The sequence below is a fragment of the Oncorhynchus mykiss genome, chromosome 8 (genome assembly GCF_057628025.1).
Source record: "Oncorhynchus mykiss isolate SJ-2025 chromosome 8, ASM5762802v1, whole genome shotgun sequence".
Lineage (NCBI taxonomy): Eukaryota > Metazoa > Chordata > Actinopteri > Salmoniformes > Salmonidae > Oncorhynchus > Oncorhynchus mykiss.
The window spans coordinates 9,941,966-9,962,500 of NC_143029.1; the positions used below are offsets into that span (position 1 = coordinate 9,941,966).

The 20,535-nt window shown below is 44.3% G+C and overlaps 1 protein-coding gene across 31 annotated transcripts in view; it reads left to right on the forward strand.

Moving 5' to 3' along the window:
- LOC110529179 (MAP/microtubule affinity-regulating kinase 3) overlaps positions 1-20,535 on the forward strand; it is a 110,758-nt gene that overhangs the window by 43,789 nt on the left and 46,434 nt on the right. For all 31 annotated transcript variants that reach the window (XR_016497592.1, XM_090242537.1, XM_090242522.1 and 28 more), the window contains exon 4: positions 10,562-10,610. Coding sequence is in view for 30 of the 31 variants with exons in the window: in XM_090242537.1 (XP_090098663.1) it covers positions 10,562-10,610 (49 nt within the window). In the remaining variant the exon portion in view is untranslated. The remainder of the gene's footprint in view (positions 1-10,561; positions 10,611-20,535) is intronic.

Genomic DNA, 20,535 nt, shown 5'->3' on the forward strand with positions numbered 1-20,535 from the left:
CAAACTTTTTTAACAAATCAAAAACTGAAAAATTGGGCGTGCAAAATTATTCAGCCCCCTTAAGTTAATACTTTGTAGCGCGACCTTTTGCTGCGATTACAGCTGTAAGTCGCTTGGGGTATGTCTCTATCAGTTTTGCACATCGAGAGACTGAAATTTTTTCCCATTCCTCCTTGCAAAACAGCTCGAGCTCAGTGAGGTTGGATGGAGAGCATTCGTGAACAGCAGTTTTTAGTTCTTTCCACAGATTCTCGATTGGATTCAGGTCTGGACTTGGTCTGGGCAGGTCTGGGCCATTCTAACACCTGGATATGTTTATTTTTGAACCATTCCATTGTAGATTTTGCTTTATGTTTTGGATCATTGTCTTGTTGGAAGACAAATCTCCGTCCCAGTCTCAGGTCTTTTGCAGACTCCATCAGGTTTTCTTCCAGAATGGTCCTGTATTTGGCTCCATCCATCTTCCCATCAATTTGAACCATCTTCCCTGTCCCTGCTGAAGAAAAGCAGGCCCAAACCATGATGCTGCCACCACCATGTTTGACAGTGGGGATGGTGTGTTCAGCTGTGTTGCTTTTACGCCAAACATAACGTTTTGCATTGTTGCCAAAAAGTTAAATTTTGGTTTCATCTGACCAGAGCACCTTCTTCCACATGTTTGGTGTGTCTCCCAGGTGGCTTGTGGCAAACTTTAAACAACACTTTTTATGGATATCTTTAAGAAATGGCTTTCTTCTTGCCACTCTTCCATAAAGGCCAGATTTGTGCTATACACAACTGATTGTTGTCCTATGGACAGAGTCTCCCACCTCAGCTGTAGATCTCTGCAGTTCATCCAGAGTGATCATGGGCCTCTTGGCTGCATCTCTGATCAGTCTTCTCCTTGTATGAGCTGAAAGTTTAGAGGGACGGCCAGGTCTTGGTAGATTTGCAGTGGTCTGATACTCCTTCCATTTCAATATTATCGCTTGCACAGTGCTCCTTGGGATGTTTAAAGCTTGGGAAATATTTTTGTATCCAAATCCGGCTTTAAACTTCTTCACAACAGTATCTCGGACCTGCCTGGTGTGTTCCTTGTTCTTCATGATGCTCTCTGCGCTTTTAACGGACCTCTGAGACTATCACAGTGCAGGTGCATTTATACGGAGACTTGATTACACACAGGTGGATTGTATTTATCATCATTAGTCATTTAGGTCAACATTGGATCATTCAGAGATCCTCACTGAACTTCTGGAGAGAGTTTGCTGCACTGAAAGTAAAGGGGCTGAATAATTTTGCACGCCCAATTTTTCAGTTTTTGATTTGTTAAAAAAGTTTGAAATATCCAATAAATGTCGTTCCACTTCATGATTGTGTCCCACTTGTTGTTGATTCTTCACAAAAAAATACAGTTTTATATCTTTATGTTTGAAGCCTGAAATGTGGCAAAAGGTCGCAAAGTTCAAGGGGGCCAAATACTTTCGCAAGGCACTGTGTATGTTTAGAATGACCCTCCCGTGTACAGGCAGGGACAAATGTATTCTCATTTGTGTTTTAAAACCATGTCTTTATCACATATGTTGCTGAAGTTCTGAGTTCCTACTGTACCAGGAAGTACGTTCTGGTGGAGTACAGTTCTTATACACCACCATCTCTTACTCACTAGGGTGTGTTTCAATGCTCCAGGGCCACGTGCATATATTTTCACCTTTAGATGTGGCCGTATGGAACAATAATGATCACTGGTAAGTCGAAGCTATAAAAGACAATGGGCACCATGAAAGGGGTGCCATGCTATGTGAACCCATTCTTTGCACTTGTGTGTGTGTGGGTCAGTGATGCTGCGTGTGTGGGTCGGTGATGCTGCGTGTGTGGGTCGGTGATGCTGCGTGTGTGGGTCGGTGATGCTGCGTGTGTGGGTCAGTGATGCTGCGTGTGTGGGTCAGTGATGCTGCGTGTGTGGGTCGGTGATGCTGCGTGTGTGGGTCGGTGATGCTGCGTGTGTGTGTTTGTGTGTACGTACCACAGGAGATAATGGCCCACACACACACACGATACATATAACATACTTTTATAACACACCAGAACATAGACCTACAGTAGGCCTACACTCACATACGGATTGCTTTGGCTACTTTATGCCCTGCCCCTATTGATGGTGCAAGGGAGGGAGTGGAGAGCGTAGAAAAGGATGCAACAGAAGGTTGAGGCGAAAGAGATGGTTGGATATAGAGAGAGGTGGTTGGATATAGAGAGAGATGGTTGGATATAGAGCGAGGTGGTTGGATATAGAGCGAGGTGGTTGGATATAGAGAGAGGTGGTTGGATATAGAGAGAGGTGGTTGGATATAGAGCAAGGTGGTTGGATATAGAGCGAGGTGGTTGGATATAGAGCGAGGTGGTTGGATATAGAGCGAGGTGGTTGGATATAGAGAGAGGTGGTTGGATATAGAGAGAGGTGGTTGGATATAGAGAGAGGTGGTTGGATATAGAGAGAGATGGTTGGATATAGAGCGAGGTGGTTGGATATAGAGAGAGATGGTTGGATATAGAGCGAGGTGGTTGGATATAGAGAGAGGTGGTTGGATATAGAGAGAGATGGTTGGATATAGAGCGAGGTGGTTGGATATAGAGAGGTGGTTGGATATAGAGAGAGATGGTTGGATATAGAGCGAGGTGGTTGGATATAGAGCGAGGTGGTTGGATATAGAGCGAGGTGGTTGGATATATTGCGAGGTGGTTGGATATAGAGCGAGGTGGTTGGATATAGAGCGAGGTGGTTGGATATAGAGAGAGGTGGTTGGATATAGAGCGAGGTGGTTGGATATAGAGCGAGGTGTTTGGATATAGAGCGAGGTGTTTGGATATAGAGCGAGGTGGTTGGATATAGAGCGAGGTGGTTGGATATAGAGCGAGGTGGTTGGATATAGAACGAGATGGTTGGATATAGAGAGAGATGGTTGGATATAGAGAGAGATGGTTGGATATAGAGCGAGATGGTTGGATATAGAGTGTCACATGGAAGATGAGCAAAGTCTCATGTAGAGGTAGACAAAGACTGCAGAGGTCAGAGAAACGGGGGGAGGAAGAGGAAGGAGTCATTGATCAGGTGAGTCAGTTAAGTGTGAATTTTGAAAGCAGCTAACAACACCAGGGTTGTGTGTTGACTGTGTTCAAAGCCCATACTTACTGTGGGTCCTCTCAAGTCCTGTTAGGCCTTACAAGGGAATGTACAGTAAAGCAATTTTAAGTTAGAATTCAATTGAGTTCAAATAACATGGAATGTACTCCCATGTGAAATGCACGAATAGACTGAGTGGTTTCTCTCTGTACTTGTTCTTCAGTCCTTTCCCAGGTTCATTAGGCTAATGGATCGTTTAATGCTCGTGTCTACTGACGTAGAAATGGACAGACTGAAGGAGAGGGCGAGGGAGAGAGGCAGATACAGTGCCTTCAGAAAGTATTCACACCAATTTTATTTTTCCACATTTTGTTGTGTTACAATTGTGGGATTAAAATTGATTTCAAAGTGGAAGAAACATTTTAACATCTGTAAAAAAAATATATATAAAAAAAAAATGAATGAAAAATAAAACACTGTCTTGATTAGATAAATATTCAACCCCCTGAGTCAATACATGTTAGAATCACCTTTGGCAGCAATTACAGCTGTGGGTCTTTTTTTGGGTAAGTCTCTAAGAGCTTTGCACACCTGGACTGTACAATATTTTCACATTTATAATTGTTTTAATTCTTCAAGGTCGGCCAAGTTGGTTGTTGATCAATACTTGACAGCCGTTTTAAGCCATAGATTTTCAAGTAGATTTCAATATTGTAACTAGCCCACTCAGGAACATTCAATGTCGTCTTGGTAAGCAACTGCAGTATATATTTGGCCTGCTGAAAGGTGAATTTGTCTCCCAAAGTCTATTGGAACGCAGACTGAACCTAAGTCTTCCTCTAGGATTTTGCCTGTGCTTGGCTCTATTCAGTTTACGTTTTATCATATACTCCCTAGTCCTTGCCGAAGACAAGCATACCCATAACATGAGGCAGCCACCACCATGCTTGAAAATATGAAGAGTGGGACTCTTATGAATATGAAGAGTGATGTGTTGTTGGATTTGTCCCCAAACATAATGCTTTGTATTCAGAACATAAAGTTCATTTCTTTGCCACATTTTTAGCAGTTTTACTTAAGTGCCTCATTGCAAACAGGATGCATGTTTTGGAATATTTTTATTCTGTACAGGCATCCTTCTATTGTAGAGTAACTATAATGTTGTTGATCCATCCATGTTTTTTTCCTATCACAGCCATTAAACTCTTGTTTTAAAGTCACCATTGGCCTCATGGTGAAATCCCTGAGCGGTTTCCTTCCTCTCCGTCAACTGAGTAAACACTAGAACCCCCATAGGCCAATGGCCATTGACATTTGATTTAGTCAATTAAAAAAATCTGCCAAAAATAAGCTGTGTTCTGCTCCTTCCCCTCCTTCCCTGTACTGATGAGTTTGCATTATGCCTATTTATCAGCAGTAAATCATTTTACCGTACGACTTGTGGGTTGATACTATTCTCTTTATGTTTTACTTTGTAAAAATAAGCTGTTATGGGACTGTTTTATTTACTATAACTCTATTACTAATTACATTTATTGTAAAGGAAACCCAAACATGCTACATGTTGCGGTAGACCTTTAGAACAATGTAAAAGATGTCCTTGACTCCAAGTTGATGAGCGGGAAACAAACGATGGCAGTCAGCCTGCACAGCCGGCCCATCAAAACTACACCTAAACTTCACCCAAACTAACTTCACACATAAGAGTTAGCCTATAGACAATTCAAGAGCTGCAGCTCTATTTCCAAATGTCACTTTTTCCAAGAATATCAATGCTGTCCCTGCATTCAGCACATGACCAGTCACGTGGCAGCATTGATCTGGTTACTAGGCAAAAACTACTAACATAATACAATCTAAATTAAAATATGATATTCTGTTGTCAATGGATGAATGGATGAATGATAGAAATCAGATAGAAACTGATTATGGTGCTTGTGACTTCATTGAACTGTATGAGGAGGATAATGAGAAAGGTTAAGAGGATGATTGAATTTAGAACAATAGTGTAATGATGAATTGTGGCGGTCGACTTATTTTATTACGAAAGGCTAGAAATGGTATATAATTTCCCCCGGGAGAATCAAATCAGACCGAGTACAACATACATGTGTAGTTCACAATGTCAAGCCCAACCAAACTAATGGATGCTGCAGAATTTAGATGATGGAGGATCGGAAATTGAGCTTGAAATCGACGTTGCTGAAGAGTCTTAATTGGATTTTGATGTTGACTTCGAGCCTCTGCCTCCAATGCCCGAGCCTCGCGACAGAAAAACCAGAACCGAGCCAATTGAGACAGTGATCCCAACTGCCACGGTGAGACAAGTGTCTGGGAGGGATCGCCCGGTGAGACAGGAGTCTGGGAGGGATGGCCCGGTGAGACATGAGTCTGGGAGGGATGGCATGGTGAGACAGGAGTCTGGGAGGGATGGCATGGTGAGACAGGAGTCTGGGAGGGATGGCATGGTGAGACAGGAGTCTGGGAGGGATGGCATGGTGAGGCAGGAGTCTGGGAGGGATGGCATGGTGAGACAGGTGTCTGGGAGGGATGCCATGGTGAGACAGGAGTCTGGGAGGGATGCCATGGTGAGACAGGAGTCTGGGAGGGATGCCATGGTGAGACAGGAGTCTGGGAGGGATGCCATGGTGAGACAGGAGTCTGGGAGGGATGGCACGGTTTGGGTAGAAAAGAGTGACGAGTTTGTGACATGCAGAAGTTGCAGCACATCAGAGACTGTACTGTTGCTCATGCGCACAGAAAAGGAAACAGTACTTGAGACATGTCTATGGATGAACTCAAAGCATTTATTGCACTCTTGTACAGTGGGGAGAACAAATATTTGATACACTGCTGATTTTGCAGGTTTTCCTACTTACAAAGCATGCAGAGGTCTGTAATTTTTATCATAGGTACACTTCAACTGTGAGAGACGGAATCTAAAACAAAAATCCAGAAAATCACATTAGGATTTTTAAGTAATTAATTTGAATTTTATTGCATGACATAAGTATTTGATACATCAGAAAAGCAGAACTTAATATTTGGTACAGAAACCTTTGCAATTAAAGAGATCATACGTTTCCTGTAGATTTTGGCCCCCTCCTCCATACAGACCTTCTCCAGATCCTTCAGGTTTCGGGGCTGTCGCTGGGTAATACGGACTTTCAGCTCCCTCCAAAGATTTTCCATTGGGTTCAGGTCTGGAGACTGGCTAGGCCACTCCAGGACCTTGAGATGCTTCTTACGGAGCCACTCCTTAGTTGCCCTGGCTGTGTGTTTCGGGTCGTTGTCATGCTGGAAGACCCAGCCACGACCCGTCTTCAATGCTCTTACTGAAGGAAGGAGGTTGTTGGCCAAGATCTCGCGATACATGGCCCCATCCATCCTCCCCTCAATACAGTGCAGTCGTCCTGTCCCATTTGCAGAAAAGCATCCCCAAAGAATGATGTTTCCACCTTCATGCTTCACAGTTGGGTTGGTGTTCTTGGGGTTGTACTCATCCTTCTTCTTCCTCCAAACACGGCGAGTGGAGTTTAGACCAAAAAGCTCTATTTTTGTCTCATCAGACCACATGACCTTCTCCCATTCCTCCTCTGGATCATCCAGATGGTCATTGGCAAACTTCAGACGGGCCTGGACATGTGCTGGCTTGAGCAGGGGGACCTTGTGTGCACTGCAGGATTTTAATCCATGACGGCGTAGTGTGTTACTGGTTTTGGTGGTTTTCTTTGAGACTGTGGTCATTGACCAGGTCCTTCCGTGTAGTTCTGGGCTGATCCCTCACCTTCCTCATGCTCATTGATGCCCCATGAGGTGAGATCTTGCATGGAGCCCCAGACCGAGGGTGATTGACCGTCATCTTGAACTTCTTCCATTTTTTAATAATTGCGCCAACAGTTGTTGCCTTCTCACCAAGCTGCTTGCCTATTGTCCTGTAGCCCATCCCAGCCTTGTGCAGGTCTACAATTTTATCCCTGATGTCGTTACACAACTCTCTGGTCTTGGCCATTGTGGAGAGGTTGGAGTCTGTTTGATTGAGTGTGTGGACAGGTGTCTTTTATACAGGTAACGAGTTCAAACAGGTGCGGTTAATACAGGTAATGAGTGGAGAACAGGGGGGCTTCTTAAAGAAAAACTAACAGGTCTGTGAGAGCCGGAATTCTTACTGGTTGGTAGGTGATCAAATACTTATGTCATGCAATAAAATGCAAATTAATTACTTAAAATCATACAATGTGATTTTCTGAATTTTTGTTTTAGATTCCGTCTCTCACAGTTGAAGTGTACCTATGATAAAAATTACAGACCTCTGCATGCTTTGTAAGTAGGAAAACCTGCAAAATCGGCAGTGCATCAAATACTTGTTCTCCCCACTGTATGTCTACGGGGTTACGGCGGAAAGAGCATGAATGTGGAGTCATTTTGGTCTGATAGGTATGGGGTGGACCTTTTCTGAGAGACCATGCCACGCATCGGCTTCTGAGAGACCATGCCACGCATCGGCTTCTGAGAGACTATGTCACGCAATGGCTTCTAAGAGACCATGCCACGCATCGGCTGCTGAGAGACCATGCCACGCAAAGGCTGCTGAGAGACCATGCCACGCAAAGGCTTCTGAGAGACCATGCCACGCAATGGCTTCTAAGAGACCATGCCACGCAAAGGCTGCTGAGAGACCATGCCACGCATCGGCTTCTGAGAGACTATGCCACACAACGGCTGCTGAGAGACCATGCCACGCATCGGCTGCTGAGAGACCATGCCACACAACGGCTGCTGAGAGACTATGCCACGCAAAGGCTGCTGAGAGACCATGCCACGCAAAGGCTGCTGAGAGACCATGCCACGCATCGGCTGCTGAGAGACCATGCCACACAACGGCTGCTGAGAGACTATGCCACGCAAAGGCTGCTGAGAGACCATGCCACGCAAAGGCTGCTGAGAGACCATGCCACGCAATGGCTTCTAAGAGACCATGCCACGCATCGGCTGCTGAGAGACCATGCCACGCATCGGCTGCTAAGAGACCATGCCACGCAATGGCTTCTAAGAGACCATGCCACGCATCGGCTGCTGAGAGACCATGCCACGCAAAGGCTGCTGAGAGACCATGCCACGCAACGGCTTCTGAGAGACCATGCCACGCAACGGCTTCTGAGAGACCATGCCACGCAACGGCTTCTGAGAGACCATGCCACACAACGGCTGCTGAGAGACTATGCCACACCTGCGGCAGGTGCACACAGAACAAGGCCCATGAAAACTGTGTGCAGTACAACAGATCTTTGTTTTTGGGGCTTGCTCACACAAAGCCCCGAAGCTGAGATTGATTCATGCGTAAAGACACAGGTATAAGTGCACAATACAGTGTCTGATATAAAAACAGTAATTTGTTGGTTGTATCTTGTCATTAACATTTTTCCACAAACATGTATGTGATTAATCCTTTACAATTGTTCATGCACTGGTACTTTTGTTTAGGAATATGGCAAATTTCACCTGTGACCTGGTTGCTTATATTATTAATATTATTATTGTGTTTTTCCTTTCTACTTTGTCAGAAGAAGCTGTAACTGGACTTTATTCATTAAAATAACTATGACTAATCGAATGTACAATTAAAGTTGATCAAATACAGTATACTGATGTTTTCATTGTAACGGAAACTAAAATACGCTATAGGCCTACGTTTATTCTAGCAATTTGTAGAATTATACAAAACATATCCTTGACTCTATCTAAACAATTTATATATTTCCACAAATATTTATTCATGCAATTTATCCTTTACAATAGTTTCTGCACTATTTATCAAGAGTTGGTGCTTATGTTTGCACACGTTGTGGGTTGATGTGTATCTGATGCATCTGCTGAAGGGGATTCCCGGCAACGTTTTCTAGCGGGTGCTTATAGGCTGAAAGGCCAGGCTGTGTTAGTGTTAAGAAGGATGCCTGTATCTTTGTAGTGTCTGGGTGTATTGATACACCATGCTATCTATCAATAGCTGCCCTTCTCTGTGAGGCATTGGAAAACCTCCCTGGTCTTTGTGGTTGAATCTGTGTTTGAAGTTCACTGCTCAACTGAGGGACCTTAGTTGTGGGGTACAGAGATGAGGTAGTCATTAAAAAATTATGTTAAACACTATTATTGCACAAAGAGTCCGTGTAACTTATGTGACTTGTTAAGCAAATATTCTACTCCTGAATTTATTTAGTCTTGCCATAACAAAATGGTTGACTACTTATTCACTCAAGACATTTCAGCTTTTCAGTGTTTTATTAATTTGTACAAAAAAATCTAAAAACTTTTCTCCACTTTGGAGAAACTTTGTGATGTCATTATGGGGTATTGTGATGTCATTATGGGGTATTGTGATGTCAATATGGGGTATTGTGATATCATTATGAGGTATTGTGTGTGTGTAGGTCAGTGACACGCAAAATCTCAATTGAATACATTTTAAGTTCAGGTTGTAACACAACATTTGTAAAACGTCAAGGAGTGTAAATAATTTCTGAAGGCCCTGTAGATGGATGGAGGGAGGGAGGAACAGGGAAGGACTACCCAGGGCACCCCCCATGGGCCAATCGCATAAAAGTGGCCAGAGACAGGGGAGAGTGACTGTCCTGCTCCTTCATAAAGGAGGGAAAGAGGGAGGGAGGAAATGAAAATAGGGAGAGGGAAAGAAAGGCAGAGGAAGTGTTTAGCAAACTTCCCAGAAAGTCATAGTCTGGGAGAGTTGGGAGGCTCTCTCTCGTTCATGTCGAAGTAACTTGTGTGTGTGTGATTGTTTTTGCGGCAGAACAAAGGCTTAGAGAGACTTGAAGTAACCAATAACAATAGGAAAAGTAATATGTGTTTGTGTTGTGAGACTATGTGTGGAAACCTGTTTTAAAGTACGTACTTTAGTTTTACTGTCCAGTATTGGCCTGTATACGGTCCCTCTCACAACCACAGAATGTAACCAGCTTTGTATCTGTTCTTCAACTGACAGTTGTAGCTGCTTCGCGTGATGTATTATTGTCTCTACCTTCTTGTCCTTTGTGCTGTTGTCGGTGCCAAACAATGTTTGTACCATGTTCTGTGCTGCTACCGTGTTGTACTGCTGCCATGTTGTGTTGCTACCATGCTGTGTTTTCTTGTGTTGTTGTTGCCATGCTATGTTGTTGTCTTAAGTCTCTCTTTATGTAGTGTTGTGGTGTCTCTCTTGTCGTGATGTGTTGTCCTATATTTTTATTTTGTTTTATTTTTAATCCCAGCCCCCGTCCCCGCAGGAGGCCTTTTGCCTTTTGGTAGGCCGTCATTGTAAATAAGAATTTGTTCTTAACTGTTCTTTCCTAGTTAAATGAAGGTTAATAAAAAATAATAATAATAATACAAAACATCGAAATGTCTGGATGAGAGAGAATGGTTTACTTCTTCTAAGCGTCCTTTCTTTTCTCTGTCTGTCTTCAGCTCTTCAGGGAAGTCCGAATAATGAAGATTCTAAACCATCCAAACATTGGTAAGTGAGTCACTGACATACTGACTTACATCTTGTTGGGGAAAAGTTAGGGCTGCACAATATGATTTTTGTACCATATATTGCGATTTTTACTTGAGATTTATAGATCAAAACACTTGAGTAAACTGTTGGAATTTTATGGTTGGAATACAATGGGCACTTGGAATGCAGTTTTGTTTGGCATGACAACGAATGAAAAAGTAAAGAAAGAGATTGTTGTGACAGAGTAAGAACCAAAGTGTTGGTCAGTGTTTCCCTCGGGACCCTAATTGGCTTTAAATAGATGGGAACTGGCAGGGGTGCAACTTTGGTTTTAGAAGTGGGGGGGACATCATTTTTAAAAAATGTATTGTTATTTTTTATCATGTGGGATTAACACTCCGAACAGCCTGTCTGACATCTCTGAGGCGTCACACATGGTCCTAAAGCACACCGTTGCCTCATTTTGTATCACATTCCAATGATAAAAATTTGATTTGATCTGACATACATACCAGTCAGCACATAAACAAACACCTGTCTCAATAAGCGCCAGGTCTAAATTAATTATTTACGAGGTTACCATGATTTACTATGAATTGTTTACAAGGTTTAATGTCTGATTTGTTACATTAAATAATTCAGTAATGACTCAGAGAAATGTATCGTAATCATCCGTTTTTTATCGCCAGTAAGAAACTGCTAGCCATTGGCTGCTATCAGCTGAGAACTGCTAGCCATTGGCTGCTATCAGCTGAGAACTGCTAGCCATTGGCTGCTAACAGCTGAGAACTGCTAGCTAACTGGCAAGCACAAAAACAGTCAACAACTTTGGGAGTACAGAACTAGGGTTGTGCCAATGTCGTCATACTCATATTCGTAATTGTTTCCGTTTTATCATAATTCATACTCGTAATCGGATTTACTCACGATTGGAAAACCCGGAAGTGTGCTTTAAATGCTGGTAAAGCCTTTACCTCAAGAGCACATTACTGAGCTGTCACTCAGAGCTCATCATTATGTTCCTTCATTACTGAGCTGTCACTCAGAGCTCATCTCAGAGCTCATCATTATGTTCCTTCATTACTGAGCTGCCACTCGGAGCTCATCTCAGAACGCATCGTTATGTTCCTTCATTACTGAGCTGTCACTCAGAGCTCATAGTTATGTTCCTTCATTACTGAGCTGTCACTCAGAGCTCATTGTTATGTTCCTTCATTACTGAGATATCTCTTAGAGCTCATCGTTATGTTCCTTCATTACTGAGCTGTCACTCAGAGCTCATCGTTATATTCCTTCATTACTGAGCTGTCACTCAGAGCTCATCGTTATGTTCCTTCATTACTGAGCTGTCACTCAGGGCTCATCGTTATGTTCCTTCATTACTGAGCTGTCACTCAGAGCTCATCGTTATGTTCCTTCATTACTGAGCTATCTCTCAGAGCTCATCTCAGAGTGCATCATTACGTTCCTTCACTCATTCACACACATTGTTAAATGACCCTGGCAGATGAAAATGCACATGATTTACTTACTTATTCAATAATACTATTCAATAATGAACAAAATAGTCTAATAAATAGCCTAATACATGGCTGGCTACGACTGCCTGCATTTACTCCAGACACATTTAGATGAAGGTAGACGAATTCACTTGTCCCATCTATTGTTTCACTTTCGAGAGGAGCACAGCTTTTCTCTCACGACAGTTATGCCACAGTGTTTGTACAATAACTTTTGGAGGCATGAACAACATTATGCAAGTTAGCTATCAACTGCAGCCTAAGGAGCAGTAGCTTCCTAACTTTACCTACATGTGAGTCTTATTAGCTTAGCAAGTAGGCTTGGGCTGAATACAGTATACAGTATATATATTTGGAAAAACCACAGGATAGTTTTTCAATACCATTGAAACAATTTCTTTAAGTTGTATTTATTTATTTGTAGCTACTTCTTAAGTAAATACCTGCAGTAAACTTGTGCAATACGTTATGAGATGAAGAAGATTTCATTCTGCATTTTACCTGTCACATTATGTTTCATTATGCAATTTACCGATAGTCCCCAGTCACGTGGTGTTTGTTTACAAGCACGAGAGACCGGAGCCTTGTGAGTCACCCGCTATTGTGCAGAATGCGCCAGGTGACAGTATGGAATTCACAACTAAATGTTTGCCAGCTAGATATCTTATAACTATTAAGTTAACTGTCTAAAATGTGCTAATTTAGTAGGTAGTCAGCTAAGTGGTTAGCTTCATCCAAAATCAAACATTCGCTTCGTAACAGCAGAAAATTCGCTACTGGATCAAGACCCTTGGTGTTTAATATTTGTTTTGTGCTTGCAGCAAACTGTGAGTAGCGTTTTTTTAGTTACAAGTATAGTTTAGGCCGGAGTCTGTATAAAATGTTAAATGTGCTCGTTAGCATTTAGTTCGAAGTCTCTATGTGAATTCTCTACCTGTACTTTTTACTATGTAACCCGAAGGTTAGCAATGCTATCAGTGGGATTTGAAGAACGCCCTGTGTGTTTAATGCCGGTATTACCGAATATTCCGGTATGGCACAAGGTCAGAATGGAGGATTGACTATCTGGATACCATCCAAGCATATTAGGAAGCTTACTTACATGTGAATAATTTTAGCTAACTAGCTTAGCAAGCGAATATAAATGTGAATAACTCTAGCTAGCTAACTTAGTTGAATTACTCTAGCTATTAATTTGCACTTAGTTCGCTTGTAGGGCTAATTAGCCATAGTTATTCACATGTATATTTGCTTGGTAATCTAGTTAGTTCGAGTTATTCACATTTAAGTATGTGAATACAGGCAAATAACTCTAGCTAGCTAGCCCTGCAAGCTAACTTAGTTTGCTAGCTAGCTGGAGTAATTCAACTAACTTAGTGAAATGTAAATAACTGTAGCTACAGTAGTTAACCAACTACTTAGTTTACTATAGGGCAAAACAATTAACATTTTAAACTTACTCTCTTAAAATGTTGATTTTTAATTTTTTAATGTATCCCATAAGGTCAATGGGCAATTATTTAGGCAGGAGTGCAGATATGAAAAACAACATACAGTACATGAACATATGACGGTTTCATGCCTCCCAATTTTCACGAGGTGCTTCCAGATTGTTTACATCTTCAGTTTTACACTTTCCTAGCATATTTTAACTAAGTGTAAATGGTACCTTCACTCTCAATTAGGAATTTCTTTCATCTCTTGAATGAGTGGACTCATTCCCTGTAGAAATGGCAGCTGCCATCCAGTTCTCTTCCCCTTCTCCCTTGTCCCGTGTTTGGGAATTCCTCTCCTGAGTGGTGACACCCCCATCCCCCAACTTTATTCTAATCCCTAGGTCGGAAAGCCCCCTTTATCCAGTGTTCCCATTTCCTCTCTCTCTCTCTCACACACACACACACACAGCGACCTTCTTCCTCGGGGTACAAAAGGCTGTTTGTGTCACTCTTTGTGTGTGTGTGTATGTGTGTGTCATTAAGCCCTGGTGATCATCTAGCAGGTCCCCTCTGTTCCCCCTCTCATGTGCCCCACCACCACAACACACACCACAACGCAGACGACAGACACACTGTGTGTGTGTGTGTGTGTGTGTGTGTGTGTGTGTGTCTGTGAGAGAGAGTGTGTGTCTGTGAGAGAGAGTGTGTGTCTGTGAGAGAGGGTGTGTGTGAGTGTAAGAGAGAGGAAGCGAGAGAATGAGAACAGTCTGGGACAATAAGGGGGGAATTCCTACCCATGAAAAGTTGGGAATGAGTTGGGAAAGTTGGGAATGAGAATGTCACCACTCGACAAAAGATGGCGTTTTTACTTGAATTTCACAATGCATCCGCTATAATTTTTTATTTCACTTTTATTTTTTAAAATGACTTTTTACCCCTTTTTCTCCCCAATTTTGTGATATCCCATTGGTAGTTAGTCTTGTCCCATCTCTGCAACTCCCGTACGGACTCGGGAGAGGCAAAGGTCGAGAGCCATGCTTCCCCACGAAACACGACGCTGCCAAGCCGCAGGGTCGTGACACACTGCTCGCTTAACCCGGAAGCCGTCCGCACCAATGTGTCAGAGGAAACAACTGGCGACTGTGTCTGCGTGAGTCGAAAAGCTTCCCAAATCAAAAAGAGGTTGGCGCAAACTGAAGGACAGGACTACCTCTCACGAGGCTATCGCAGACAACCCTGAGGCTACGGCTAAGGACAGGACTACCTCTCGCGAGGCTATCGCAGACAACCCTGAGGCTACGGCTAAGGACATGACTACCTCTCGCGAGGCTATCGCAGACAACCCTGAGATTACGGCTAAGGACAGGACTACCTCTCGCGAGGCTATCGCAGACAACCCTGAGGCTACGGCTAAGGACATGACTACCTCTCGTGAGGCTATCGCAGACAACCCTGAGGCTACGGCTAAGGACAGGACTACCTCTCACGAGGCTATCGTAGACAACCCTGAGGCTAAGGACAGGACTACCTCTCACGAGGCTATCGCAGACAACCCTGAGGCTACGGCTAAGGACAGGACTACCTCTCACGAGGCTATCGTAGACAACCCTGAGGCTAAGGACAGGACTACCTCTCACGAGGCTATCGCAGACAACCCTGAGGCTATAGCTAAGGACAGGACTACCTCTCACGAGGCTATCGTAGACAACCCTAAGGCTAAGGACAGGACTACCTCTCACGAGGCTATCGCAGACAACCCTGAGGCTACGGCTAAGGACAGGACTACCTCTCACGAGGCTATCGCAGACAACCCTGAGGCTACGGCTAAGGACAGGACTACCTCTCACGAGGCTATCGTAGACAACCCTAAGGCTAGAGAATGCGCAGAACAGCTGGCAGGTATATTCACAGTCATTTTCAACCTCTCCTTGTCCCGGTCTGTAATCCCCCTGTTTTAAGATGACCACCATCATTCCTGTTCTCAAGGCTTCAGGCCACAATGACTACCGCCCTGTAGCACTCATTTCTGTAATTATAAAGTCCTTTGAAATGCTGGTTATGGCACACATCCACTCCATTATCCCAGAAACTCTAGACCCACACCAATTTGCATACCGCATACGACGCAATCTAAATTGCACTTCATGTGGCCCTTACCCACCTAGATAAGAGCAATACCTATGCGAGAATGCTGTTTGTTGACTACAGCTCAACGTTCAACACCATTATCCCCTCCAAGCTCGTCACCAAACTTAGCACCCTGGGACTGAACACCTCCCTCTGCAACTGTATGATGGACTTCCCGACAGGCCTACCCCAGGTGGTGAGGGTAGGCAACATCACCTCTGCCATGCCCACCCACAACATGGAGGCCCGACAGGGATATGTGCTTATTCCCCTCCTGTACTTCCTGTTCACCCATGACTGCGTGGTCACGCATTACTCCAACACCATCATCAAGTTTGCTGACGACACAACGGTGATAGGCCTGATCACCGGCATCGAGGAGACAGCCTACAGGGAGAAGGTCAGTGACCTTGCAGTGTGGTGTCGGAACAACAACCACAACGTCAGCAACGTCAGCAACGTCAGCAAGACCAAGGAGCTGATCGTGGAAACGGGTGACAAACACGCTACCATCCACTTCGATGGGGCTCCTCTGTGTCCACGTCACTAAGGACTTAAAATGGGTACACACATGAGCACAGACGTGAAGAATAATATCTTTACACGTTAGTTGGGTTATCAAGGTGTTTGAGGATGCAGTGTAGGACCAAGTTGACCGCGTCAACTCTGTAGGCGAACTGCAGTGGGTTGAGGTAGTCGTTCAAGCGGGACACCTTTTTTCGGGACTAGAACCATAATGGAGGATTTTAAACAGGCAGGAACCGTTTCTTAAAACTGCAGTGTTGGTTAAGGGCTTGTCAGTAAGCATTTCACTGTAAGGTGAATTTGGCCGCATGTGACAATACAATTTGATTTGATTTGAACAGTGCATTGCTCTAGTGATCGGTTGAATATTTTCATGGAAACATGAGAGAGTTGGTCAGCACAGTGCTTAAGTGTGGCTGGAGAGACCTTGTCTGAGGCAGCAGCCTTCCTGGTGTTCTGTTTCCTAAAGAGTCTGTTGACCTCCTGCTCTGTGATGACCATGGGTGGGGGCTTCCTGGGATGGCAGATGGATAGAGGTGCCTAGAGAGGAAGGGAGGGGTGTTGTCCTGGTGATGGACGGGTGTTTGTGAGTCAAAGCTGCAGTAAAACTGGTTTACTTTATTCAGCAGTGAGGGGGTCGTCTGACATCGGGGGAGCTTTTGGTTTGTAGTTCCTAATTTGTTTTTAGTAATTTCAGACGAGCAGTCGAGCAGGCAGCAGCAGTCGTTGCTGGAGAACTGTTGCTCCAGCCTGACTTTGTACTGCTGTTTGGCTTCCTTAATTCCGAAGTGTAGCTTTTGGGTGGTCTAAATTTTACGGGACATGGTTGGCGATCGTCTGGTTAGGCCTGGGGGAAGAGACTGTTTTCCTTTTTTTTGTTGGTGCTTCTCACGCTCAACTTCCACTCTTCTGCTGACCCACTTTCTCACTCCCTCGCTCCCAAAACCCAGGTAGGTCATTGCAGAAGGAGGGAGATAGGGAGGGTGATGAAGAGAGAGACTGATGGAGACCGACTGAAGGAGAGAGCAAGATGGAGGGAGAGACACAAGACTAAATGATACCGACAGGGAAAGAGCGAGGGAATAGAGGGAGTCAGACTGAAGAAGACTGAGGGGGAGAGAGACCGAGACTGTGGTCTCATTTCAGAACAGCATGTGGCTGCACCAACATGAAACCTTTTAAAATCTGTTTTATTTTGTTTGCCTGATTTCCATTTTTTCCTCCATTTTGTTGTTCAACGTTTCAGGTTTTCCCTCTCAAAATCACATTTTTTTTAAATGGGGGTGGGAAACAAAACAACAAAATTGGATGTTTTAAGTCCACAACAATGTTTAAACCACACCAGGAGACCATTTTTGAGGTCTGGGAAAATGTAAGAAAATGACATTTTGGGGTGCAGTTACCCTTTTAATGCCAGTGCTCACAGGAAGAGACCGTTGTTTGGTTACGGCGGAGTTTGGAAAACAAATGGTCACTGGATTGATTCAAATAATGATGAAATCGTTCTGTCAGGATACTTTGACGTTAACATTTTAATTGAGGTATTTAGAAAAAAAAACAGGTTATCGTTAGCATCATCGTTAACGGCTACACAAAGTATAGACATGCGCACAGACAGGGGAATTCCTGGGCCGTTTCAGAAAGTTGTATAAAAATACAAATCACTGATGCATTGTGTTCATGTCTCACTTCCTGTTCCTGTTTCACTTCATGTTCATGTCTCACTTCATGTTCATGTCTCACTTCCTGTTCATGTCTCACTTCATGTTCATGTCTCACTTCCTGTTCATGTTTCACTTCCTGTTCATGTCTCACTTCCTGTTCCTGTTTCACTTCATGTTCATGTCTCACTTCCTGTTCCTGTTTCACTTCATGTTCATGTCTCACTTCCTGTTCATGTCTCACTTCATGTTCATGTCTCACTTCCTGTTCATGTCTCACTTCCTGTTCCTGTTTCACTTCATGTTCATGTCTCACTTCCTGTTCCTGTTTCACTTCCTGTTCCTGTTTCACTTCATGTTCATGTCTCACTTCATGTTCATGTCTCACTTCCTGTTCATGTCTCACTTCATGTTCATGTTTCCCTTCATGTTCATGTTTCACTTCATGTTCATGTCTCACTTCCTGTTCATGTCTCACTTCATGTTCATGTCTCACTTCATGTTCATGTCTCACTTCATGTTCATGTCTCACTTCCTGTTCATGTCTCACTTCCTGTTCATGTCTCACTTCATGTTCATGTCTCACTTCCTGTTCATGTTTCACTTCATGTTCATGTCTCACTTCATGTTCATGTTTCACTTCCTGTTCATGTTTCACTTCATGTTCATGTTTCACTTCCTGTTCATGTTTCACTTCATGTTCATGTTTCACTTCATGTTCATGTCTCATGTCTCACTTCCTGTTCATGTCTCACTTCCTGTTCATGTCTCACTTCATGTTCATGTCTCACTCGGGCAAATTAATGCATTTTCTACTAAGTTCAATAGATTTAGTTGATTTCCTACAAATTTAGATAATTTTTTAAAATATTGTTCTGTTTTAATGTTTGGATTCCTTGATTTCGTCCGCGTTCTTCGCAATACGGATTTTATAGGGCCCGACAACATATGTTTGGAAAATCTGCAGCGTTTCTCCCCTAGACAATTTCTTCGGTGGGATGCAAAGTAGCCCAAAGCAACATTTTAAGCAGGCAGATGCATACAACGTTCAGATGATGCCAAAATTTGCTAAGAGTAGCAAGGTGAATTTCAGGCCAAATTGAATTTTCAATAGTGTAATATAGCAAGGTTTCTATTCTTGGTGTGGAAACTCAAGGAGTGCAGTGTTGTGTTTTTTGTCCCTAACACTCCTGTTTTGCCCAGTTAAGAAAGAGTCGGAATGAGTGTTGACAGACACTGCACATAAATTCTGTGCAGATCTTAACAATGTCCGCAGAAGTTTTTATTGTCTCAGGTACCCAATGTCAATATAGTCGAGCAGCTATCCTTATCCTGCAAAATGAGTGTGTTCTGGAACACGCCCACAGACAGACAGTGAAACAGACAGTGATTCAGAAAGCGAGCTTTAGCCTGCTATTACGGGGCTTTTCCACCTAACTGTAGGCTTTGATTTCACAGTTACATTCCTTCAGCCTAGTGCTTTGTGTCTAGTCACACATGCACCAACGCACACGCATACACATACACACACACACGCACACACATGCATACACACACACGCATACACACACGCGCATACACACAAGCTGAGTTATCTGCTCAGGTGGTGATTGTGGGCTCTAGGCTGCAGCAGCAGAGTTGCAGTGAGCTGCTATGGTAGACTGTCTGTCTGTCTGTCTGTCTGTCTGTCTGTCTGTCTGTCTGTCTGTCTGTCTGTCTCTGGCCCTCAGGCCTGTCTGTCTCTGGCCTGTCTGTCTGTCTGTCTGTCTGTCTCTGGCCGTCAGGCCTGTCTGTCTGTCTCTGGCCGTCAGGCCTGTCTGTCTGTCTCTGGCCGTCAGGCCTGTCTGTCTGTCTCTGGCCCTCAGGCCTGTCTGTCTCTGGCCCTCAGGCCTGTCTGTCTGTCTCTGGCCCTCAGGCCTGTCTGTCTGTCTCTGGCCCTCAGGCCTGTCTGTCTGTCTCTGGCCCTCAGGCCTGTCTGTCTGTCTTTGGCCCTCAGGCCTGTCTGTCTGTCTCTTGCCCTCAGGCCTGTCTGTCTGTCTCTGGCCCTCCGGCCTGTCTGTCTGTCTCTGGCCCTCCGGCCTGTCTGTCTGTCTCTGGCCCTCAGGCCTGTCTGTCTGTCTCTGGCCCTCAGGCCTGTCTGTCTGTCTCTGGCCGTCAGGCCTGTCTGTCTGTCTCTGGCCGTCAGGCCTGTCTGTCTCTGGCCCTCAGGCCTGTCTGTCTGTCTCTGGCCCTCAGGCCTGTCTGTCTGTCTCTGGCCCTCAGGCCTGTCTGTCTGTCTCTGGCCCTCAGGCCTGTCTGTCTGTCTTTGGCCCTCAGGCCTGTCTGTCTGTCTCTTGCCCTCAGGCCTGTCTGTCTGTCTCTGGCCCTCCGGCCTGTCTGTCTGTCTCTGGCCCTCCGGCCTGTCTGTCTGTCTCAGGCCTGTCTGTCTGTCTGTCTGTCTGTCTCTGGCCCTCAGGCCTGTCTGTCTGTCTGTCTCTGGCCCTCAGGCCTGTCTGTCTGTCTCTGGCCTTCAGGCCTGTCTGTCTGTCTCTGGCCCTCAGGCCTGTCTGTCTGTCTCATGTGACTGCATCCTGGGAACAGAACATCCAGCACTACTGCACCTATACTGTCCTGAGGCAACCTGGCTAATATCAATTCAATTCATTGAAATAGATAATAAACAAAAGTTAAATAA